Genomic DNA, 16,953 nt, shown 5'->3' on the forward strand with positions numbered 1-16,953 from the left:
TCTCATTTGTTGCAATGGAAATTGAACAAAAAACAAGTTTAGGGGAAAATTGGTGGAGCTTTCACTAGGCATCATTAATAATGTCAAAGTATAGAATCAAAGTTCTATTGCAGAGCAATTTTACCCTGTTGCTAAAAATGTACTTTAATTGAAATGAGTGAAATTAGTTATTCTTAGTCCAATCCTTGCATCCCAATCATGCAGCACAGAAACCTGAGAGTTTACAGTTCAGCCCCTGTGGAGTTCTCAACCTGAGGGCTCTGCTGATGTCTCTATCTCACTTAGAAAATGGCAAAATTTTCACAGTGAACACTGGTAACTTCCAGTGGGCTCCAATCTTAATGCCTCTCAATGATTTTGTTTCTTTTTTTCTTTTATATGCATTGGAATTATAGTGACTTATTTAATGTTTGGCAATGAGTTCAGTATATTTATGAATAAACACTGCCTTTATATGCAACAAAAATTTAACTCTTGGCAAAATCCATTTCCTCTGAGGAAATGAGATGTCTCCTAGTCAGTTGGCTCTGGCTGAAGTAAGAGGTCTTACAGTAACTGCACCCGTTTCCCTGACTTTTTTTGAAAAACTGAAGGATGTGGGGAAGCCAGCAGTGCAATAAACAGGAGACCTGGCTGCATCTGTGCATGCTGCTCCCCACTTTGCTGGGCATGCTGCCTTCTGTGTTCTCCACCAGCACTAAAGGCAACTGCTTTACAAATGGGAAAGAATTTTTTTCCAATGATAAAACTCACAGCAATCTCAAAGGCAATGGGAACCTTTATTTTGATTATTTTCAATGTATTGACATTGTCCTTTTATGCAAACGTAACTGTAAAACACTCTTGAGATACTGCATAGAAAATACACATAGGAAAAAAACATATATACACTTTCATAAAAATAGAATACATCTTGGTAAAATTACTTGTGTACAGTGTATTGACATTATTGAACCAAACTTACATCGTCATTGGAGAAAAATGTTCCATTTGCAAAAAAAACCAACCCAAAACATTTTAACTGAGTTGTGAGTACTGAAATGGATATGGTTTTAACTGAGTTGTGAGTACTGAAATGGATATGGTTTTGAGCTAAATAAATGGCTATACCAGAATGTCAGAGTAAAAAAAAAAAGTTATAAAATACCTGCAGTATAAAGCAGATGTAGCCCTGTTTTTAATTCCAAAAAATAGTGACATCTCTAAACTTTCAGGGAAATTGAATGTACCAATTCCAAATTCTACTGTAGATTCTTTAGCTGAAAACAAACTTTAATATCATTTGTTTCAGTATTTGCAACCAGGTACAGTGCTTTTGAGGACACAACATAGTGTATTACAGCCCTAATTCTATCAGGTATTTGATAAGGAAAAAAATAATCTAACAGATATAAAATTGTAAAACACTTAGGAACCTTTAAAATACATAGACCACTTGAAATTATGGTTGGTTTTTTCTTCTGGTTAGGCTTTTCTTTAGCTGCTTGCAACAGAGACTGCTCATTGCTTACTGCTTTGACCACATACTTCAGCTCATACTTGGATTTTTCTGCTCATTTTCAGGAAAAACTGTGGAAAATGACTACTCCAGTGTAATAAATAAAGCAAGTGGTAACAGGTCCTCAAAGCCATAGATTTTCATCTTGGAATAATGGGACTGAATGGGCAGCCTCAGGGAAGGAGGAAAAAAGAAAAGAGCATAGCACCACTTCAAGTGACATGGTTCACAACTGTTTGGCAGGCAGTAGAGTCAGTCTGGAAGTGGTAATACCCACTGGCATTTATGAATGTGGTTAAAATACTGCGATTACTGGTCAAGTAGTTTGGGTGTTTAATAGGGATAGGCTGATACAGCTATATAAACAATGAAAGTTGTCCGATACTCAATATTTCCATCGATGCTGTAGGATAAGGCTCTGACTCCCATGCGGTAAGTCTTTGGCTCTCGCAGCGGTTGGGTGGTGAACACGACTCCTTTCAAGTTCTCATCTCTCAGAGCAAATGGGATTGCTGGGTCCTCGTCTGCCATTAAGAAAGTTGTCCTTGGGTGCATGACTTGATCATGAGTGTAGGCAACCAGCCGGATTAAATCCTGACCGGCAGCTATGCCAAAGGGGAGGGAAAGGAGTTTGTATTCCAAGGCATAGGTACTCAGATCACACTCCAAGTCGTTGGCTGGGCAGTTTTTGAGACAGAACCTAGGAATAAGCAGAGCACTTTAGCCCAGGGAGAAGGCACAATACTGTAAGTACCGCAGCAGGTCTTAAAGGGGAAATTCTTCCTCTGTTGCAGTATGCAGATTAAAACTTCTCTATAAAGATAATATGCTCATACACTCTTTATCCACTGTTCCTTTAAAGTTGCAGCCCAGTTTAATTTCCCATTTTCCCCTCAACAGGATCATCTCGGAAAGTACCAAGAGGTAATGTAATGTAAAGACATTGGATACAATATATGTCATTGAAGTCAATAGTATATGGTTTAGTGACCTTGCTCTTAGAGTTGAAAAGGTTGATTTAAAAGGTAGCAGACAACTCCATTTGAGGTTTCTGCATGTTAGATCATAAAATAAAGAATTTGGAATGAAGAAGGGCAGAGTAAATTTTACTTCTATTTATCAAAAGTCAAAATAGGCAATCTTTGCTGGCTCTGCTTGTCAGTGCTAACAGAGATCAAAGGACATTATCCATTTCAACTTAAGTATCATTCTAGTTCAGTTTGATCACAAAAGATGATTTCTGACTATGTAGCAAGCTATTTCCTTGGGTATATTAAAAGAAATTAATATGTTTTTTCCAGAACAGAGAAATAGAGTAACTTAAAAATAACAAAACTACTCACTGTAGCATTATTTTCATGACTAAAAGACTATTTTAAATGCTTTGAAATTGATGGTAAGTTGACCCTTCAGAGAAGTAAGTCAGAAACCTTAGATGCAGAGGCATGCTTGTAAGTGACAAATTAATGACACCGAATCGATAGAAGGAATCACGGTATGTTGCCCACCAGGGTTCATATCATAAAGGAACATTCTGGTGCTGTTTACTGTTGGGTCAAAATGAAAGTGCTGCGTGGATACTGAGCCACCAGCCAGCTTGCCAGCGGTCACTGCTGTCTGGTTCTGCTGTGTGGGAAACATGGAAAACTGCTGCTCAGGAAACCAACAATCATCTCAAGCGTTACTGCTTTACCTTTTGCTAGTATGAGCTTCACTGGGGTCAGTCAAACTTAGATACTAAGTTTCTTCTGACAAATACAGGTTAAGGATTCAAGCTTGGGGTGGGTGAAAAGGGGCTGAAAATAAAACGTACCCAGAAAGAGGCTCTCGCTGATAGTTTGGTGGACAAGGTGTGTCTATGCACTGGTAGCTTCCCCTCATATTGAAACACATCTGATTTGATCCACAATTAATGTTCTGTTCAAGGCACTCATCGATATCTGAATGTAAAAAAACATGCAAATAATCAGTTGCTCGTACTTAGATGAATTTAACAGTTAAAAACCAGCTGGGCCAGTAAAGGCTGGGCAGACCACAGAATGTACCTTTGCACACAGGGAAATCTTTCAGCATCTTGTCTTGCTGTTTGAGACACTGGAGCCACTAGTTACAATAACATGCATTTATTATTGCTGGCACTTTATTACTGTGCAGGATGGCGTATTGTTCAAAAGCTGCCCTACAGCCGTGATCCAACATAAACTGTAGTTCTCTTGTCAATAGAGGCTAATTAGGTAAATTTTCTTTTTTTGTGGATCAGAAAAATCTGACAGTACCTTTTTTTGACAGAGAGGGGTTAAGGATTATATTGGGTTTGACGCTAGAGCTGCTGTTTACTTGCCTGGAGTTAAATCTGTAATGTAAGGTCACATGAGGAAATTTCAGAGAATAAGAAGTTGCAATTGTCTAATTTGCTGGTGTTTTATGAAGCATTAAAACATGAAATATAAAAATTTCTGAAACTGGAAATTTTGAATGCCGTATCTCGTACAGCAAATTCAAAGAGGTAGCTTATACATGTACTGAATATGATTTGTATCTTATTTATTTACAAATGTATTTGTGAGCACTCCAAGGGATCTCCATACCTTGACAGGCTTTGCCATTGGGCATAAGGCGATAACCAGATGGACAAACACACTGGTAACTTCCCAGGGTGTTTCTGCATTCGTGCTGACAGGTATCTCTGGTTTCACATTCATCAATGTCTGTGGAAAGAAACATGAACATGTACACATCAGGATTATTTGACCCTGGTACTCAACTGAGGTATTTTTTGTCCTATTTATATACAAGCATATGGACAGAGTTGGCGGAAGTTGTCTGGATCTTGTTTTCTGACGGGGTTGAATGTGTAAGACTAGCAAGTCCTTTCACACCTTACCGTTATGCCTCTTTAATAATTAAAGTCAGCTTTGAGGGGATCCTCGCCTCTTTTGATAGCAGCCATAATAAGTTTTCTAGCTGAAAAGACTAGTCCTGATACAGAGTTCTGGGAAGAAAGGGGGAGGTGCAATCTGCATACATCAACAAGGTTATACAAATACAGTCTTGCCCCCAAAACCAAAGGGAGCTGCCTGATGAGGGTTTAGGAAACGCCCAGATTAGTTATCTCAGCAGAGGAAGCCTTGACAATGGGGGAGTTGTTCTTACAGTTAATCCCTCCTCAGGCAAAGCCCTTTCCCCTCCAAACTGATCTTCCAAGTGCCACAGGGATGAATTAAGCTCAGTATCAGAGAAGACTATCAGTGAATGTTCATAACTTTTTTTTTAATCTTCCTCTCAAATATGTAAGTACCAGACCACTTTATGTAAAATTTTCAAAGCAGACTAGTGTGATTTAGACACAGATCATACATAATTATAATTTCTTTTGAAACATCTGCATAATTCAGGACAGCAGTAGAGACCCTACTCAAGTTAGTCTCATACGAGAGTTAAGACTTGCATGATTAAAACAGGGGAAGGAAGGTCTTTGCTTCCCCTCTGTCTGATTTACAGGAGTTGCATTAGATAAAAATGCAACCACAGAAGAGAAACAGATGTGATGAGAAATTCATGGAATGTTAGCATCAAATCCTGATGGTTGCCTAGTGAAATAACTTTCTTCAAAAAAAAAAAAGCAGCATTTGTGTGTATTTTTCATATTAAACAGTAATTTTTAAATTTAGGTGGTTATTCTAATGAAATGGAAGTACAAGAATATTAACTAATTCAAACTGGAAGCTGTGGTGAAGATCACAGATTTCAGCTTAACCCTTTCATCAGCAGTAGCTATTTTCCTAGGTCTTTCAATTAAATTGCTATACCCATAACAAACTGCATGTATACAACTACCGAAATGTCTTTATAATGTAAATACAAGGGTTGATGTCTGCCTGCCTACAATTTTTATTAATAAAAGTATATTCATATTTTCCAACATTATATATTGCTATATAATTCTAGCAATAATTCTGGTTGCTAGAATCTGGCTGTAAGATCACTGTCTTTATCTTGGAAGGATATTGTGCCTCCTCTGAAGTGTCATTGGCACATATGCTAGGTTGAGGCACATAGCTAACGCACCACAAACTGCGATGGTCAGTGCATTGGGACAAGCTCTAGTAAGGCCTACGCTGTGGTACCTAGTCCTCAACTCAGCAGCATTATCGCAAAATAACTGAATACTTTTTTTAAGATACTCAAAATATGAGTTAAGTTGGCAAAATCTGGCTTAGGATAAGCATGTTTCAAAAGATGAACTAATTTTTATTATTGCCATCTGTCCTTTTTGTAGAGCATCAGGTCTGGTGATCCCTCCCAGAAGACAAGGCGAGCCCAGGCTCAAGAGCCCCATGGTGGTCCCCTCTCCAGCCCATATCTGTTCAGCTGCCTGGGGCAGGGAGGGGAGCATGCTTCAGGGAGGCTGGGAGGGAGTGCCCAGTTTCTGGCTCTAGACCAGCAGTTACTGAGGGTCTAGATCCACAGACGCTAACTACTGCCACATGAGAAAAACCTGATATTTCTAGCTTTTGAGCAATAGTTTGTTGGGGTTTTGGTTGGTTTTTTAGCTTCTTAATTTCTTCACATTTAATACAAATCGGTCAATGAACAGTACAGGCTGCTGTTCCTTTGACTTTCACAAGGAGCTGAATTAAATTTTCGATACCTGTGAAAATAGCAGCATGTCACTGAAAAACCTCAGAAAAGCTCACAGAGTAAGGAGGAAGTGAACTAAATGCTTGATGGTTAAAGGTGCCAAATACCTTTGTTTCCTGTTGGTATAAGAGTGTGCTTTGAGCCTTTGCACCTCTTAAAAAAAAAAAAAAAAGGGGGGGGGGGGGGGCAGGGCTTCCCAGTTACAATAACTACCCTGCTCTCCTCATGGAAAAAGAAGTGGTAGTGCTATCATTGTGTCACAGCTTATGACAAACCCCCTATTAGTTTACTTGTAATCAGTCTTTCCAGGCTCAGTGAATTACATTACAACCCACTATATATCATAACTACAGACAATTTAAAAGCTTCTGCTTATATTGCCTGTACAGCCATGACTAACAGTCCTGTAGCAGTGCTGGCATTGGCCCTAGGGTGCTCAATTCTAAAATCTTTATTCAAAACTTTTTTTGAACCAGATTATTACTACCGTCAGTGGGAGTCTGACATAAGCAACATCCCCAGGACTAGGCTGGATCTACTGGTGTTTTTTAGTGTGAGAAAATTCACAAAAGTGAGCTACCATAATCGGAAGAAAGAATAGCAGAGGGAAATAATGTGCAAACACACAAGAAGCAGCGCAATTAAAACAAGGTTACAAGGAGGAAGTTTGAAAACATTTTTGCTACAACATGCTCAGGAGACAAGAACATGCAGAACTCTCTGAATATTTATCAGGGTAATAAGAAAAAAACCACAGCACCACAAACCATCAGCCCCTGGTATATATGAAACAGTAACCTAAGAATAAGGACCAAAACAAGAGAATTGCATAGATATGACTGACATTTACCTACACATCTGTCATTTCTTGCCTCATAGCCTTCAGGACAAGTTTCTCTAATGTTCCTTCTAGTCCTGGAGAAAGGTATTCTGCTGTTTCTATACTCTGAGAAGGAGCTGTAGAGATTTGAGGAGTGCCTGTAATATTGTTGCGGTTGATAGTTGTCTCTCACAGGGGAAAATTGAGCATAGTTATAGCTATTGTAATAGGCACCATAATTTGGCAATCTCTCCAATCCAGCGCAAGATTTCCCATCACCTAATAAATGTTGTCCAGGTGGACAGATACACTTGAAGCTGCCGGGGGTGTTGGTGCATTGAAATGCACAGGGTTTAGGCACTTGTTCACATTCATTAATGTCTGCTCATGTGACATGATCCAGAGCAACAAACCATGTGGAAAGGAGAAAAAACAAACAAACAACAACACATAACTATATGTGTATATATATATATACATATATACTTATCTCAGTCTGTAGAACAAACTGAAGACATAAAAGTGAGATCTTGAAGGCAGTAAAATACGGCAAACACGCTACCAAGTAGGCTGGTTATTCTATCCTGTGCAGTAACACACCTTTACTCTTTCTGTAAGGCTGTAAGGCTGCTTGTGACATAAGACTGTGCTCACATAGGACAAGAACTCTGCGCAAAGTCTTGCCTCGAGTGTTACTGAAGATAAGATGTGGATATAAAACTGGGATCCAAGCCTGTTCCCCTGCTTTTGCAAAAGCGGGGCAGTGTGACAGCCTGAAAGCTGCTGGCTGCAGTTCCTGCTGGTTACCAGAAAAGATGCAGTGTGAGAAATAAGTGGCCCTTAGGACCCATGCTCGTCATCATTTCAGCCTAAGCTGCTCACTACTACTTCAGTAATTATTTTTTTGTCTTAAGTGCTCCACAGATGGATGGGGGAAGAGCTGTTGGGCCCTTCTTTAAAGGAGGATACTTAACACGGAGCATTCTTGAGAAGTACAGCTTTAGAAATTCATTCAAACTGGCACCGAGGGAAGCTCGGAAGCTCCAATACAGTTATTGTACTCTGTGTGAGGTGAAAAATTGGGCCTCAAGGACGGATGGTGTCACGGGGAAGGAGTTCAGGTATGTTCTAAACTTTCATGTTGTTATTGGTCATTCCAGCTATGAAAGGTTAGAGACTTAACAGTAAACATTAATTCACTTTTATACAATTAAAAAACAGAATTACTTTTTTCCTAAGGATTTTTTTTGAAGTTGCCTCCCTTTAAATTGTAATCCAAAGTAATTTGACCAACCCTAGCAGTAAATATCCATCCTTAAATCAGGGTGATGAGCATACAAAGCATGGTAAAGGGTTTAAGGATGTAACATGATGAGTGAGTGTCCTTCATGCAAAATAGAGTAAATATGAATGCTCTGGGATACTGTAGGACCAGACCTTCTCCCACAGTTTCTCTAGTGCTACCAGAAAGAAATTTTCTAAAATTTGCACCAAGTTACTTCAGGCCCAGCTGAAAATTTGATGTATACGGTATTCCTTTTCAAACCTACATTCATTCTTTACTAGAAAAACATAAAAACCTGCTAATTCCAAAACAGGAATGTGCAACTCTGCAATGATCAGAAATAAATAACCTGATATTAACATACATAACAACATATCTATAATTGACATATATTGTAAACCTTTTTTTAATAGAATTTAAAGATTATCTTAATGGTGGCTCAGTAAGGGTTTAATTATTTCATATTAGTGGAAAGTGTGTATTCTTTAAATTATTACTGTAAAAATGCCATTAAGCTAGCATTATTACAGTCTCACTTTGGTTCCCTCTGAACATAGTATTTTGAGCATAGTTTGTAACCCTCCAAGACACAAATGCACGCTAATGGTATTTAAAAAGTAATGCTGTTCAGAAATGTAGTAGAATATTAGATTGCATTTTTATTAAGTCTTTAATACTTTATATGTTTTAAAGAATTTTGGGGAGTATTAATAATTAAATGTTTTGAGAGCTGGAAATCCAGTGATAATTACTGCAGTATTTTCCAATTGTTATTTCACAAACATGTAACTTTATATATTAGTTGAAATATCATTAGGGTAATATAACTTCGGTTTTAGTATGGCAACAACTAATATGAATTTTAAGTTTATATTCCTTCATTGTGTGCTTAAGATGAAAAACGTGTTACTCATATACATGTAAAAGAATACTGAAACTCACACTCAACTATTTTCTAACTGCAGAATTTAACATTCTTTACCTGCAGAAAATAGTGCGCATAGCTATTGTCTAACATCTAACATTTTGTTCCCCTGTACTGGGCACTGGTGAGGCCGCACCTCGAGTCCTGTGTTCAGTTTTGGGCCCCTCACTACAGGAAAGACATTTTGGTGCTGGAGCATGGCCAGAGAAGGGCAACCAAGTTGGTGAGGGGCCTGGAGCACAAGTCCTGTGAGGAACGACTGAGGGAACTGGGGCTGTTTAGTCTGGAGAGGAGGAGGCTGAGGGGAGACCTTATCGCTCTCTACAACTACCTGAAAGGAGGGCGTTGTGAGGTGGGTGCTGGTCTCTTCTGTCAGGTGGCTGGAGATAGGACGAGAGGAAATGGCCTCAAGTTGCAGCAGGGGAGGTTTAGTTTGGATATTAGGAAAAATTTCTTTATTGAGAGGGTTGTCAGACATTGGAATGGGCTGTCCAGGGAAGTGGTTGAGTCACCATCCCTGGAGGTATTAAAAAAGCACGTAGACAAGGTACTTCAGGACATGGTTTAGTGGGCATGGTTGATGGTTGGACTCGATCTTAAAAGTCTTTTCCAACCTAAATGATTCTATGATTCTATCCTATGATCTTTACAACAACCAATGCCCTTGGAACAAATTGTGGATAAACAATATAAGACTACCATAGAAATAATGAAAGAAAACACATGAAGATTCGAGCAATTTCTTTCATAGGATCCTCCTGTGCAATACAAGCAAAATTGAAGGCAGCAAGTCACTTGCATTTATACCATAGCCATCCCTGGGGGAAGTGATCGCTGACCGACTGGTAAGCCTAGGTCTCCACTGGACAGTATCCCTTTGATTACGCACTATGAGTATTAAATATTTACAAGAACAAGGTGAATTGACTTTGAAACTAAAATAGCTAAATTCTCATGCATTCTTTTAACTTGAAAAATAATATTTCATTTTGAATTCTAGATAGCCTTGCATGTATTATATGCAAAAATGCTTTATAACAGCTTTTGATAAAGCCCTTCCTTCTATGATATGGCATGTTGAGATCCAACACAGTAATATTGTAATTTAGTTAAATGGCCATGCATATATCTATGGGTGTTGTGATGACAAATGAACACCTTATCCCCATCTGACAGACAGGACTGCAGCACAAAGGACTTTATACAGGGTAAGGGTAGGAACAAAGTTCAATTCTTCTGTTTCAGTCTGGGGCCCTACTTTTCAACACTTCCCTGTGCTCACTGGAAACATTAACAGTAAAAACTGGATTTTATTAACACATGTGAATTAATATCTTTGATGCATCTATATTTTAAATATACTTTTAAGCAGATAAAAAGTCAAAGGTGCATAAAGGTCATACTTTAAGAGGGAGCTTTCAGTGCTCCTTGGTCAGAGGCAGCTTTAGGGCAGCTGCTAGTGTTTTGTGAAAATCTGTAGTCCTATACTTTATCAAGCTTATTAATGTCAGAAATTTAAATGGTTTTAATATATGTTAAGGAGTCTGGGATTGATTTTATTTCAGTAGAGAGGCAGCTGGTGGAAGTAATGTCTTGGTCTACAGCCAAACAGTTTCTTACTGCAATTTAATCTCTTTTTAAAAAAAAAAAAAAAAAAAAAAAATCCTGGCTTTTGGTACTCCAAAATCTTAGGTTGTTTAAAAAGAAAAAAATAAAATTCTGTTCTTCAAAGCAGCTGTTTATCACTTATGAAAGCTAATCTTTAAGAAGTCATCACAGAGGAATGCTTCTCGGATAATGATACATGAGACCAACTGAAACCAGCTTCACTTAGTGTCATATACCAACATTCATAAATCATTATTATCAGGGTGGATCAGCTATTATATTTTAAATATTCTACATAAATACAGAAAAGGTGAATCTAAATGATCCTAGTACCATCCTGAGGTCTGTTAAACGCCAGGGGAAGTGTTTTATGCACTTGCACTGACACGATACGTTAAACTCTCTTGCTATCCATGTTAGAGCTACGAGAGCATCCTTCAAATGCTACGTATGTGTGTGTGGGAGAAAGCTCTGCATGTTTTTATGCCAAAATGTTCTACGTAGATAGCACAGGGGAGTAACTACATGGTCAGCATTCCTGTGACTGACAGGAATCCTCCTTCCCTACTGTGATCCACCCAAACCAGAATGGGGAGTGTTGAGTGATAGATAAATGCATATCAGCTTCCTCCACTTTACCCATATGGGGAACACCCTTTGCAATTCAAATGGGTGGGTAAGCACGTTTGCTTGCAGAAGCAAGTTCTGGGTGTTATCGTGCCTCTTGCAACACACTTCTTTGGGTTTTCTCCTTTAGGGGAGTCCATCACCCCCCGCTTGACTCCTTTCGGGTGTGAATCAATGCAGTCCAGGGTATAGCCAGGCACATTTCACTGTCCAATCAACTAACCAATCTGACTTGATTTTTATAAATGAAGCCTCTTGCGGAGCAGTAGCTCACCACATCCATCCACCAGTACTCTGAGACCCTTGCACGCTTTGTTTTCAAAGTATGGACCTATAACAATCTCTGTTTGGAATCATTTAGTTTTGACTATTTGTTTTGAATGGGATGCTTTGTTTTAGATGGGTAGTTTTGAACTTCAGTGCAAATTTGTCTATAGAGCATAGTCTTCAAATGGGATAGCGTTGTTGGATATGTTGCAGCAGAAAGGCCAGACAAAAGCAGCAGCAGAAAATATGTGATACTAATGTGATTCGACAACTTACCCACACAAGGTCTTCCAACTCCCTGGGACCGATACCCTCTTGGACACACACAACGGTAACTTCCTCGTGTGTTCTCACAAATCTGGTTATAGCGGCACTGGTGGGTTCCATCCCAGCATTCATCAATGTCTGCAAGCAACAAGGCAAGGAGAAGTAGTCAGATTTTTCCTGAAAATTCTTACAGCTTTAAACTTCTTAATGTAGAAGGAATGCAGTTAAGCCACAAGTGACTTTCGCCCTCTAGATAGATTTAGTCTCTCAACATATTCTTTTCTTACCTGGTACCGGATTAGGCATTACTCTATAACAGTTTGTGTTAGGAATCACAATCTTTCACAATCTGAAAGCAGATTTTGAGCAGATACACAGATAAATTTTTCAACTGTATTGCATTTACACACACTTTTCCTGTTAATTTTCAAAATTTGTCATTGAGGTTTCCAATGTGATCAGCTACTCTCCAAAGAGACATAATCCATCTTCCTGTCATATCCCACTAGAAAAAAAGATTTGGTAGTATGTATAACATTGGTTATGTTTAAAAGCATCCCTGATAACTGCAAGGACCTGTGACTGTGATTCACAGCTCCCGAGACAAACTCTTAAGAAAGCATTCACACATGGGGCAAAACATTTCAGTCAATGAACAGTTCATAGAATTCAAGGTGACAGTGCAGAAAAGATGCTGTGGGAAACCTTACTGTTCTTTCTTAAGAGCAATGGAATATTAGAAGTGGCAAGAATACAGCTAGTCTTTTAATACCAATTACAAAAAAATTAAATGCCTGTGTTGCCATAAATGAAAAAAAAGTTGGTGCCTTAATATGTGCCAGTCTTCACAACTGGAGATGGACTGTCTCTAAGATTATTGTTTTAAAAAGAAAAAATTCATAATTATCCCTGTGTTTACCATCATCATACAGTACATTAACACTTATACTCACCAATACAAGTTCCATTTTCTGCTTTGGTCATTCCACTGGGACACAGATCAATGCACTTATAGCCACCACGGGTGTTTTTGCAAAGTTGATCAGGCCTGCATACATTCTGCCTGCACTCATTTACATCTTATTTAAAAAAAAGAAAGGCAAGAATGGAAATGAACTCTCTTCCTTATGCTCAATTCCTAACGAGCAGAATAATCTAGCTTTAATTATACTGTGTACATGCATTTGAATGTACTTCGTGCACATTTGTCAGTCACCCCAATTCCCACTTCCTCTGGCTTTTAGTACTGCTTTACAAATTCAGAAACGCATACTAAGTATATCATCCATAGTAGGATTTTCATTCATAAAGATTTCCAGTAACAAATACAGCAACAAATAAATGTTTGTACTATGTCCACTGGAAAGAGGGAATGAACATTCAAAAATTCATTCATACCCATGCATTTTCTGCCCTTTAGCTGGTATCCTGGATCACAACCACAGTGGAAACTTCCTATAGTATTGAAGCAACGCTGGTGACAGGAGTTGGACTCTTGACACTCATTAACATCTGTTGAACAATACAAATCCTTGATATCATAGCTGTGAATTGCCTTGTCATCATTTACCTGAACAGTGTTTTGGTTGAGTCAACATTCGGGACTCTGCTTTGAGCTCTAGTTATTACAATATTGAGGTATGTTCAGAAGTGGTTACTTCTCTCATTTCTTTGTAACAGAAAATGCACATGGGACACAAAAGCAAGAATGTTAGGTTATTCCCTGATAAGTTTTAAAATTTATTTCTAAAGATGGAAAAAGCAAAAGGTTTAAAAAACAAACAAACAAAAAACCAACCACACAAAAAACCCAAACCCAAAAAAAACCCCACAACCTTAAACATGAAAATTTATAGATACCTTATTGGGAAATGCATCTTTTAAAAAGTTATTTTCAATTGTGTGAAAGACAGTATTTTCAGTTTCTGAAAGCTAACACCAAAAACCAGAGAACTCTCCATACCTTGGCAGCTAAATCCATCAGCTGTCCTCCTAAAGCCATTCCCACATCTAACCATGCAGCGGTATGAGCCAATGATGTTTTCACAGTCCTGGCCAGCGTGGCAGGTATGTCCACCTAACGCACACTCATCAATATCTACAATTAAAAACAAGCTGTAAACCTCACTATCTCAAAGTGAAACAAAGATTAAGCAGCATCTTGAGCATAATCAACTATGAAATACTCGATTGCAAATATATTCAGATACGAAATAATTAGAATACCACCAATAAATTATACTCTTATAATAAGAAAATGGCCCAGCCCAAACAGAACATTTCCCTAGCAATTTAAGTGCAGTGGGGCTTTTGTATCCAACCCATCCACAGCAATCCTTATTTTACCCTGACACATTCTACCATCCGCAGAGATAGTGAGGCCTTTTGGACAGGAGCAGTAGTAAGATCCCATGGCGTTATGACAGGTATGGGAACAAGGATTTCGCACAGCACATTCATCTTCGTCTGGAACAAAGGAACATTCGAAAAACCAGTGAGACTTCACAAGAATTTACAAGAAACTATACCAAACAAACCGTTCATAAGAGGTATATGTCTGGTAGACCCACGGGGCAAAACTAGAACTAGCAATGGAGCAGCTTCACAGAAATGGTTCAGCGGTACATTCTCCGTGCTTATTTTTACGGTTACCAAACCTACACTAACACAGCTTGCTGAAATCTTGCATTAGCTCTGCAAGACTGGGTCACTACCGCGGTAATGAATGTTTGAGACAATCTTCTCAAGAGAATCTCTTTACAACAGAAAAGATAGGTTTCAGTGTTAGACTTAAGATTTCCTGGAGACATGCAAAGATTACTACATGTGCCATATTAAAGTTTTAGAACTCATACTGTTTTGCAGATGATACTGCAAGTGGTTGTTATGGGTTTGTGTGGTGCGGTTTTTTTGGTAGTGGGGAGGGGACGGAGGGACGGCTCCTGTGAGAAGCTGCTGGAAGCTTCCCCGGCCCCCAGGCGGACCCGCCACTGGCCCAGGCCGACCCCGTCAGTGACAGCGGTAGCAGAGACCAGGTGTGGGGAGCTGACCCCAACCCCCACCCCCTGTTCCCCTGCGCCGCCGGGGGGAGGAGGGAGAGAGAACCGGGAGTGGGGGTGAGGCGGGAAGGAGGGAGGGGTGGGGGAAGGTGTTCTCAGGTTTGGTTTTACTTCCTAATACCCTTGGTTTGTTTTGACTTGTAGTAGATTAATTTGGTTTTGTTTCTTCCCCAAGTTGCGCCTGTCTTTTGCGCGCAACCGTAAGAGGTGAGTGATCCCTCCCAGTCCTTATCCCGACCCACAAGCCCGCCTTTGTATTTTCTCCTCATCCCACCGTGGCTGGGGTGGGGGGGCAGGGAGTGAGAGAGCGGCTGCGTGGTGCTTTGTTACCGCCTGGGCTGAAACCACAACAGTGGAAAATTGTTTTAGCGACCTTATTTTCAGTTTTCCTGCTTTTAAACCTTTCAGATAGTGTAATGTTTGTTTCTTGTAGAATTTCTTTAATTTGTAAGCTTTCAAGGGGCAATGAAATAAGTCCACAAAAGTATATCAGATGATTGTTCCCTAAACCAAATGTGACTCAGTTGACAGCTAAAATGCTTTTCACCTTCTCTTGACCTCCATCCCCCAAGCAGGAACTTGTGCGCAGTTGTCTAGGTTGCCAACATTCATCCTTCCCTCCACACAGACCATGCAAGCGCTTCACTACTTTGCAGGCTCAGCAGATCCTGTGGCTCAGTGTCCCCCCCGTTGTACCTGGGGTACTGATGAAAAGCTGTCTGGGCACTACTTCTATTCTAGATGAGCACAGAAGTGAAGTCTTCACCTGGCTTTGGATCCACACCCTTTCATCAAGGGTAACTTACACTTTTTGAAGTATGCACTGCATGCTTTGAAACGCTAGTTAAAGGTGATGTGGTTGAGTACTGCATCCAGCTCTGGGGCCCCCAGCACAGGACAGACATGGGCCTCTTAGAGCAGCTCCAGAGGAGGCCACGGAAATGGTCAGAGGGCTGGAACACCTCTGCTATGGACAAAGGCTGAGAGAGTTGGGGTTGTTTAGCCTGGGGAAAAGAAGGATCCGGGGAGACCTTATTGCAGCCTTTCAGTATATAAAGAGGGCTTATAAGAAAGACAGAGAGAATTTTTACTGGGCCCTGTAGGTGACCTGGTAAATGGCCAGGACAAGGGGTAACAGTTTTAAACTAAAAAAGGGTAGATTTAGATTGGAAATAAATACTAAATTTTTTTATGATGAGGGTGGCGAGACACTGGAACAGGTTGTCCAGAGAAGCTGTGAATGCCCTCTCCCTGGAAGTGTTCAAGCTCAGGTTGGACAGGGCTTTCAGCAACCTGATCTAGTGAAAGATGTCCCTGCCTGTGGCAGTGGGGTGGAACTGGATGATCTTTAAAGGTCCCTTCCAACTCAAACCATTCTATGAGTCTCTGATTACACACTACCCTTTTCACATCATTACCTGAACAGTAAGGCCCAGTGGAGTCCAAACCAAACCCAGCAGGGCACTGATTGCTACGATCTCCTGTATGGTAAAGGAAGCACATGTTACTTGTGGGTGAAAATATGGCCATTTTATTACTTTCAAAAAACCCTTTAACATTAAGACTTGCAGCCCAGCTATTTATAAAATATTTATTATACTTGGACACTAAAATAGAAACTTTTAAAAATCTAGACTTGAGTGGTTTTTCTACTTGGGCAGTAAAAATCAGTAGTACGTGGTTTTTGCTGTTTTCAAAAACATTAAACCGGTGGGGGGGGGTTTCCCTCAGAGTGACTGCAAGTTGCATCCCAGCCTAATACATCCTGCAACGTTCCTCCATAAAGTTTTCCTTATTAAAAGAACAAAGACCATTCAGTTTCACTTCACGTAAAAGGAGGGAAATAAACCCAAACCAAACCAATCGCCATGTCATAGATTGTGAGAAGTCACTGTAGAAGAACACAAGTGCATACTATGAACTGTAATGGAAAACTCTGGTAGATACTGCTCAAAG

General features: G+C 39.7%; 1 protein-coding gene across 1 annotated transcript in view; it reads right to left on the reverse strand.

Moving 5' to 3' along the window:
* Positions 1-760: 760 nt before the first annotated feature.
* The window catches only part of HMCN1 (hemicentin 1), a 203,760-nt gene continuing 187,567 nt past the window's right edge, over positions 761-16,953 (reverse strand). The window contains exons 98-107 of the mRNA XM_049809134.1: positions 16,416-16,478; positions 14,285-14,404; positions 13,902-14,036; positions 13,337-13,450; positions 12,892-13,017; positions 11,948-12,076; positions 6,990-7,340; positions 4,087-4,206; positions 3,312-3,438; positions 761-2,198 (exon numbers count right to left, since the gene is read on the reverse strand). Of these exons, the coding sequence (XP_049665091.1) occupies positions 1,832-2,198; positions 3,312-3,438; positions 4,087-4,206; positions 6,990-7,340; positions 11,948-12,076; positions 12,892-13,017; positions 13,337-13,450; positions 13,902-14,036; positions 14,285-14,404; positions 16,416-16,478 (1,652 nt within the window). The 3' untranslated portion in view covers positions 761-1,831. The remainder of the gene's footprint in view (positions 2,199-3,311; positions 3,439-4,086; positions 4,207-6,989; positions 7,341-11,947; positions 12,077-12,891; positions 13,018-13,336; positions 13,451-13,901; positions 14,037-14,284; positions 14,405-16,415; positions 16,479-16,953) is intronic.

This window comes from Accipiter gentilis, chromosome 8, assembly GCF_929443795.1.
Source record: "Accipiter gentilis chromosome 8, bAccGen1.1, whole genome shotgun sequence".
NCBI classification, from domain to species: domain Eukaryota; kingdom Metazoa; phylum Chordata; class Aves; order Accipitriformes; family Accipitridae; genus Astur; species Astur gentilis.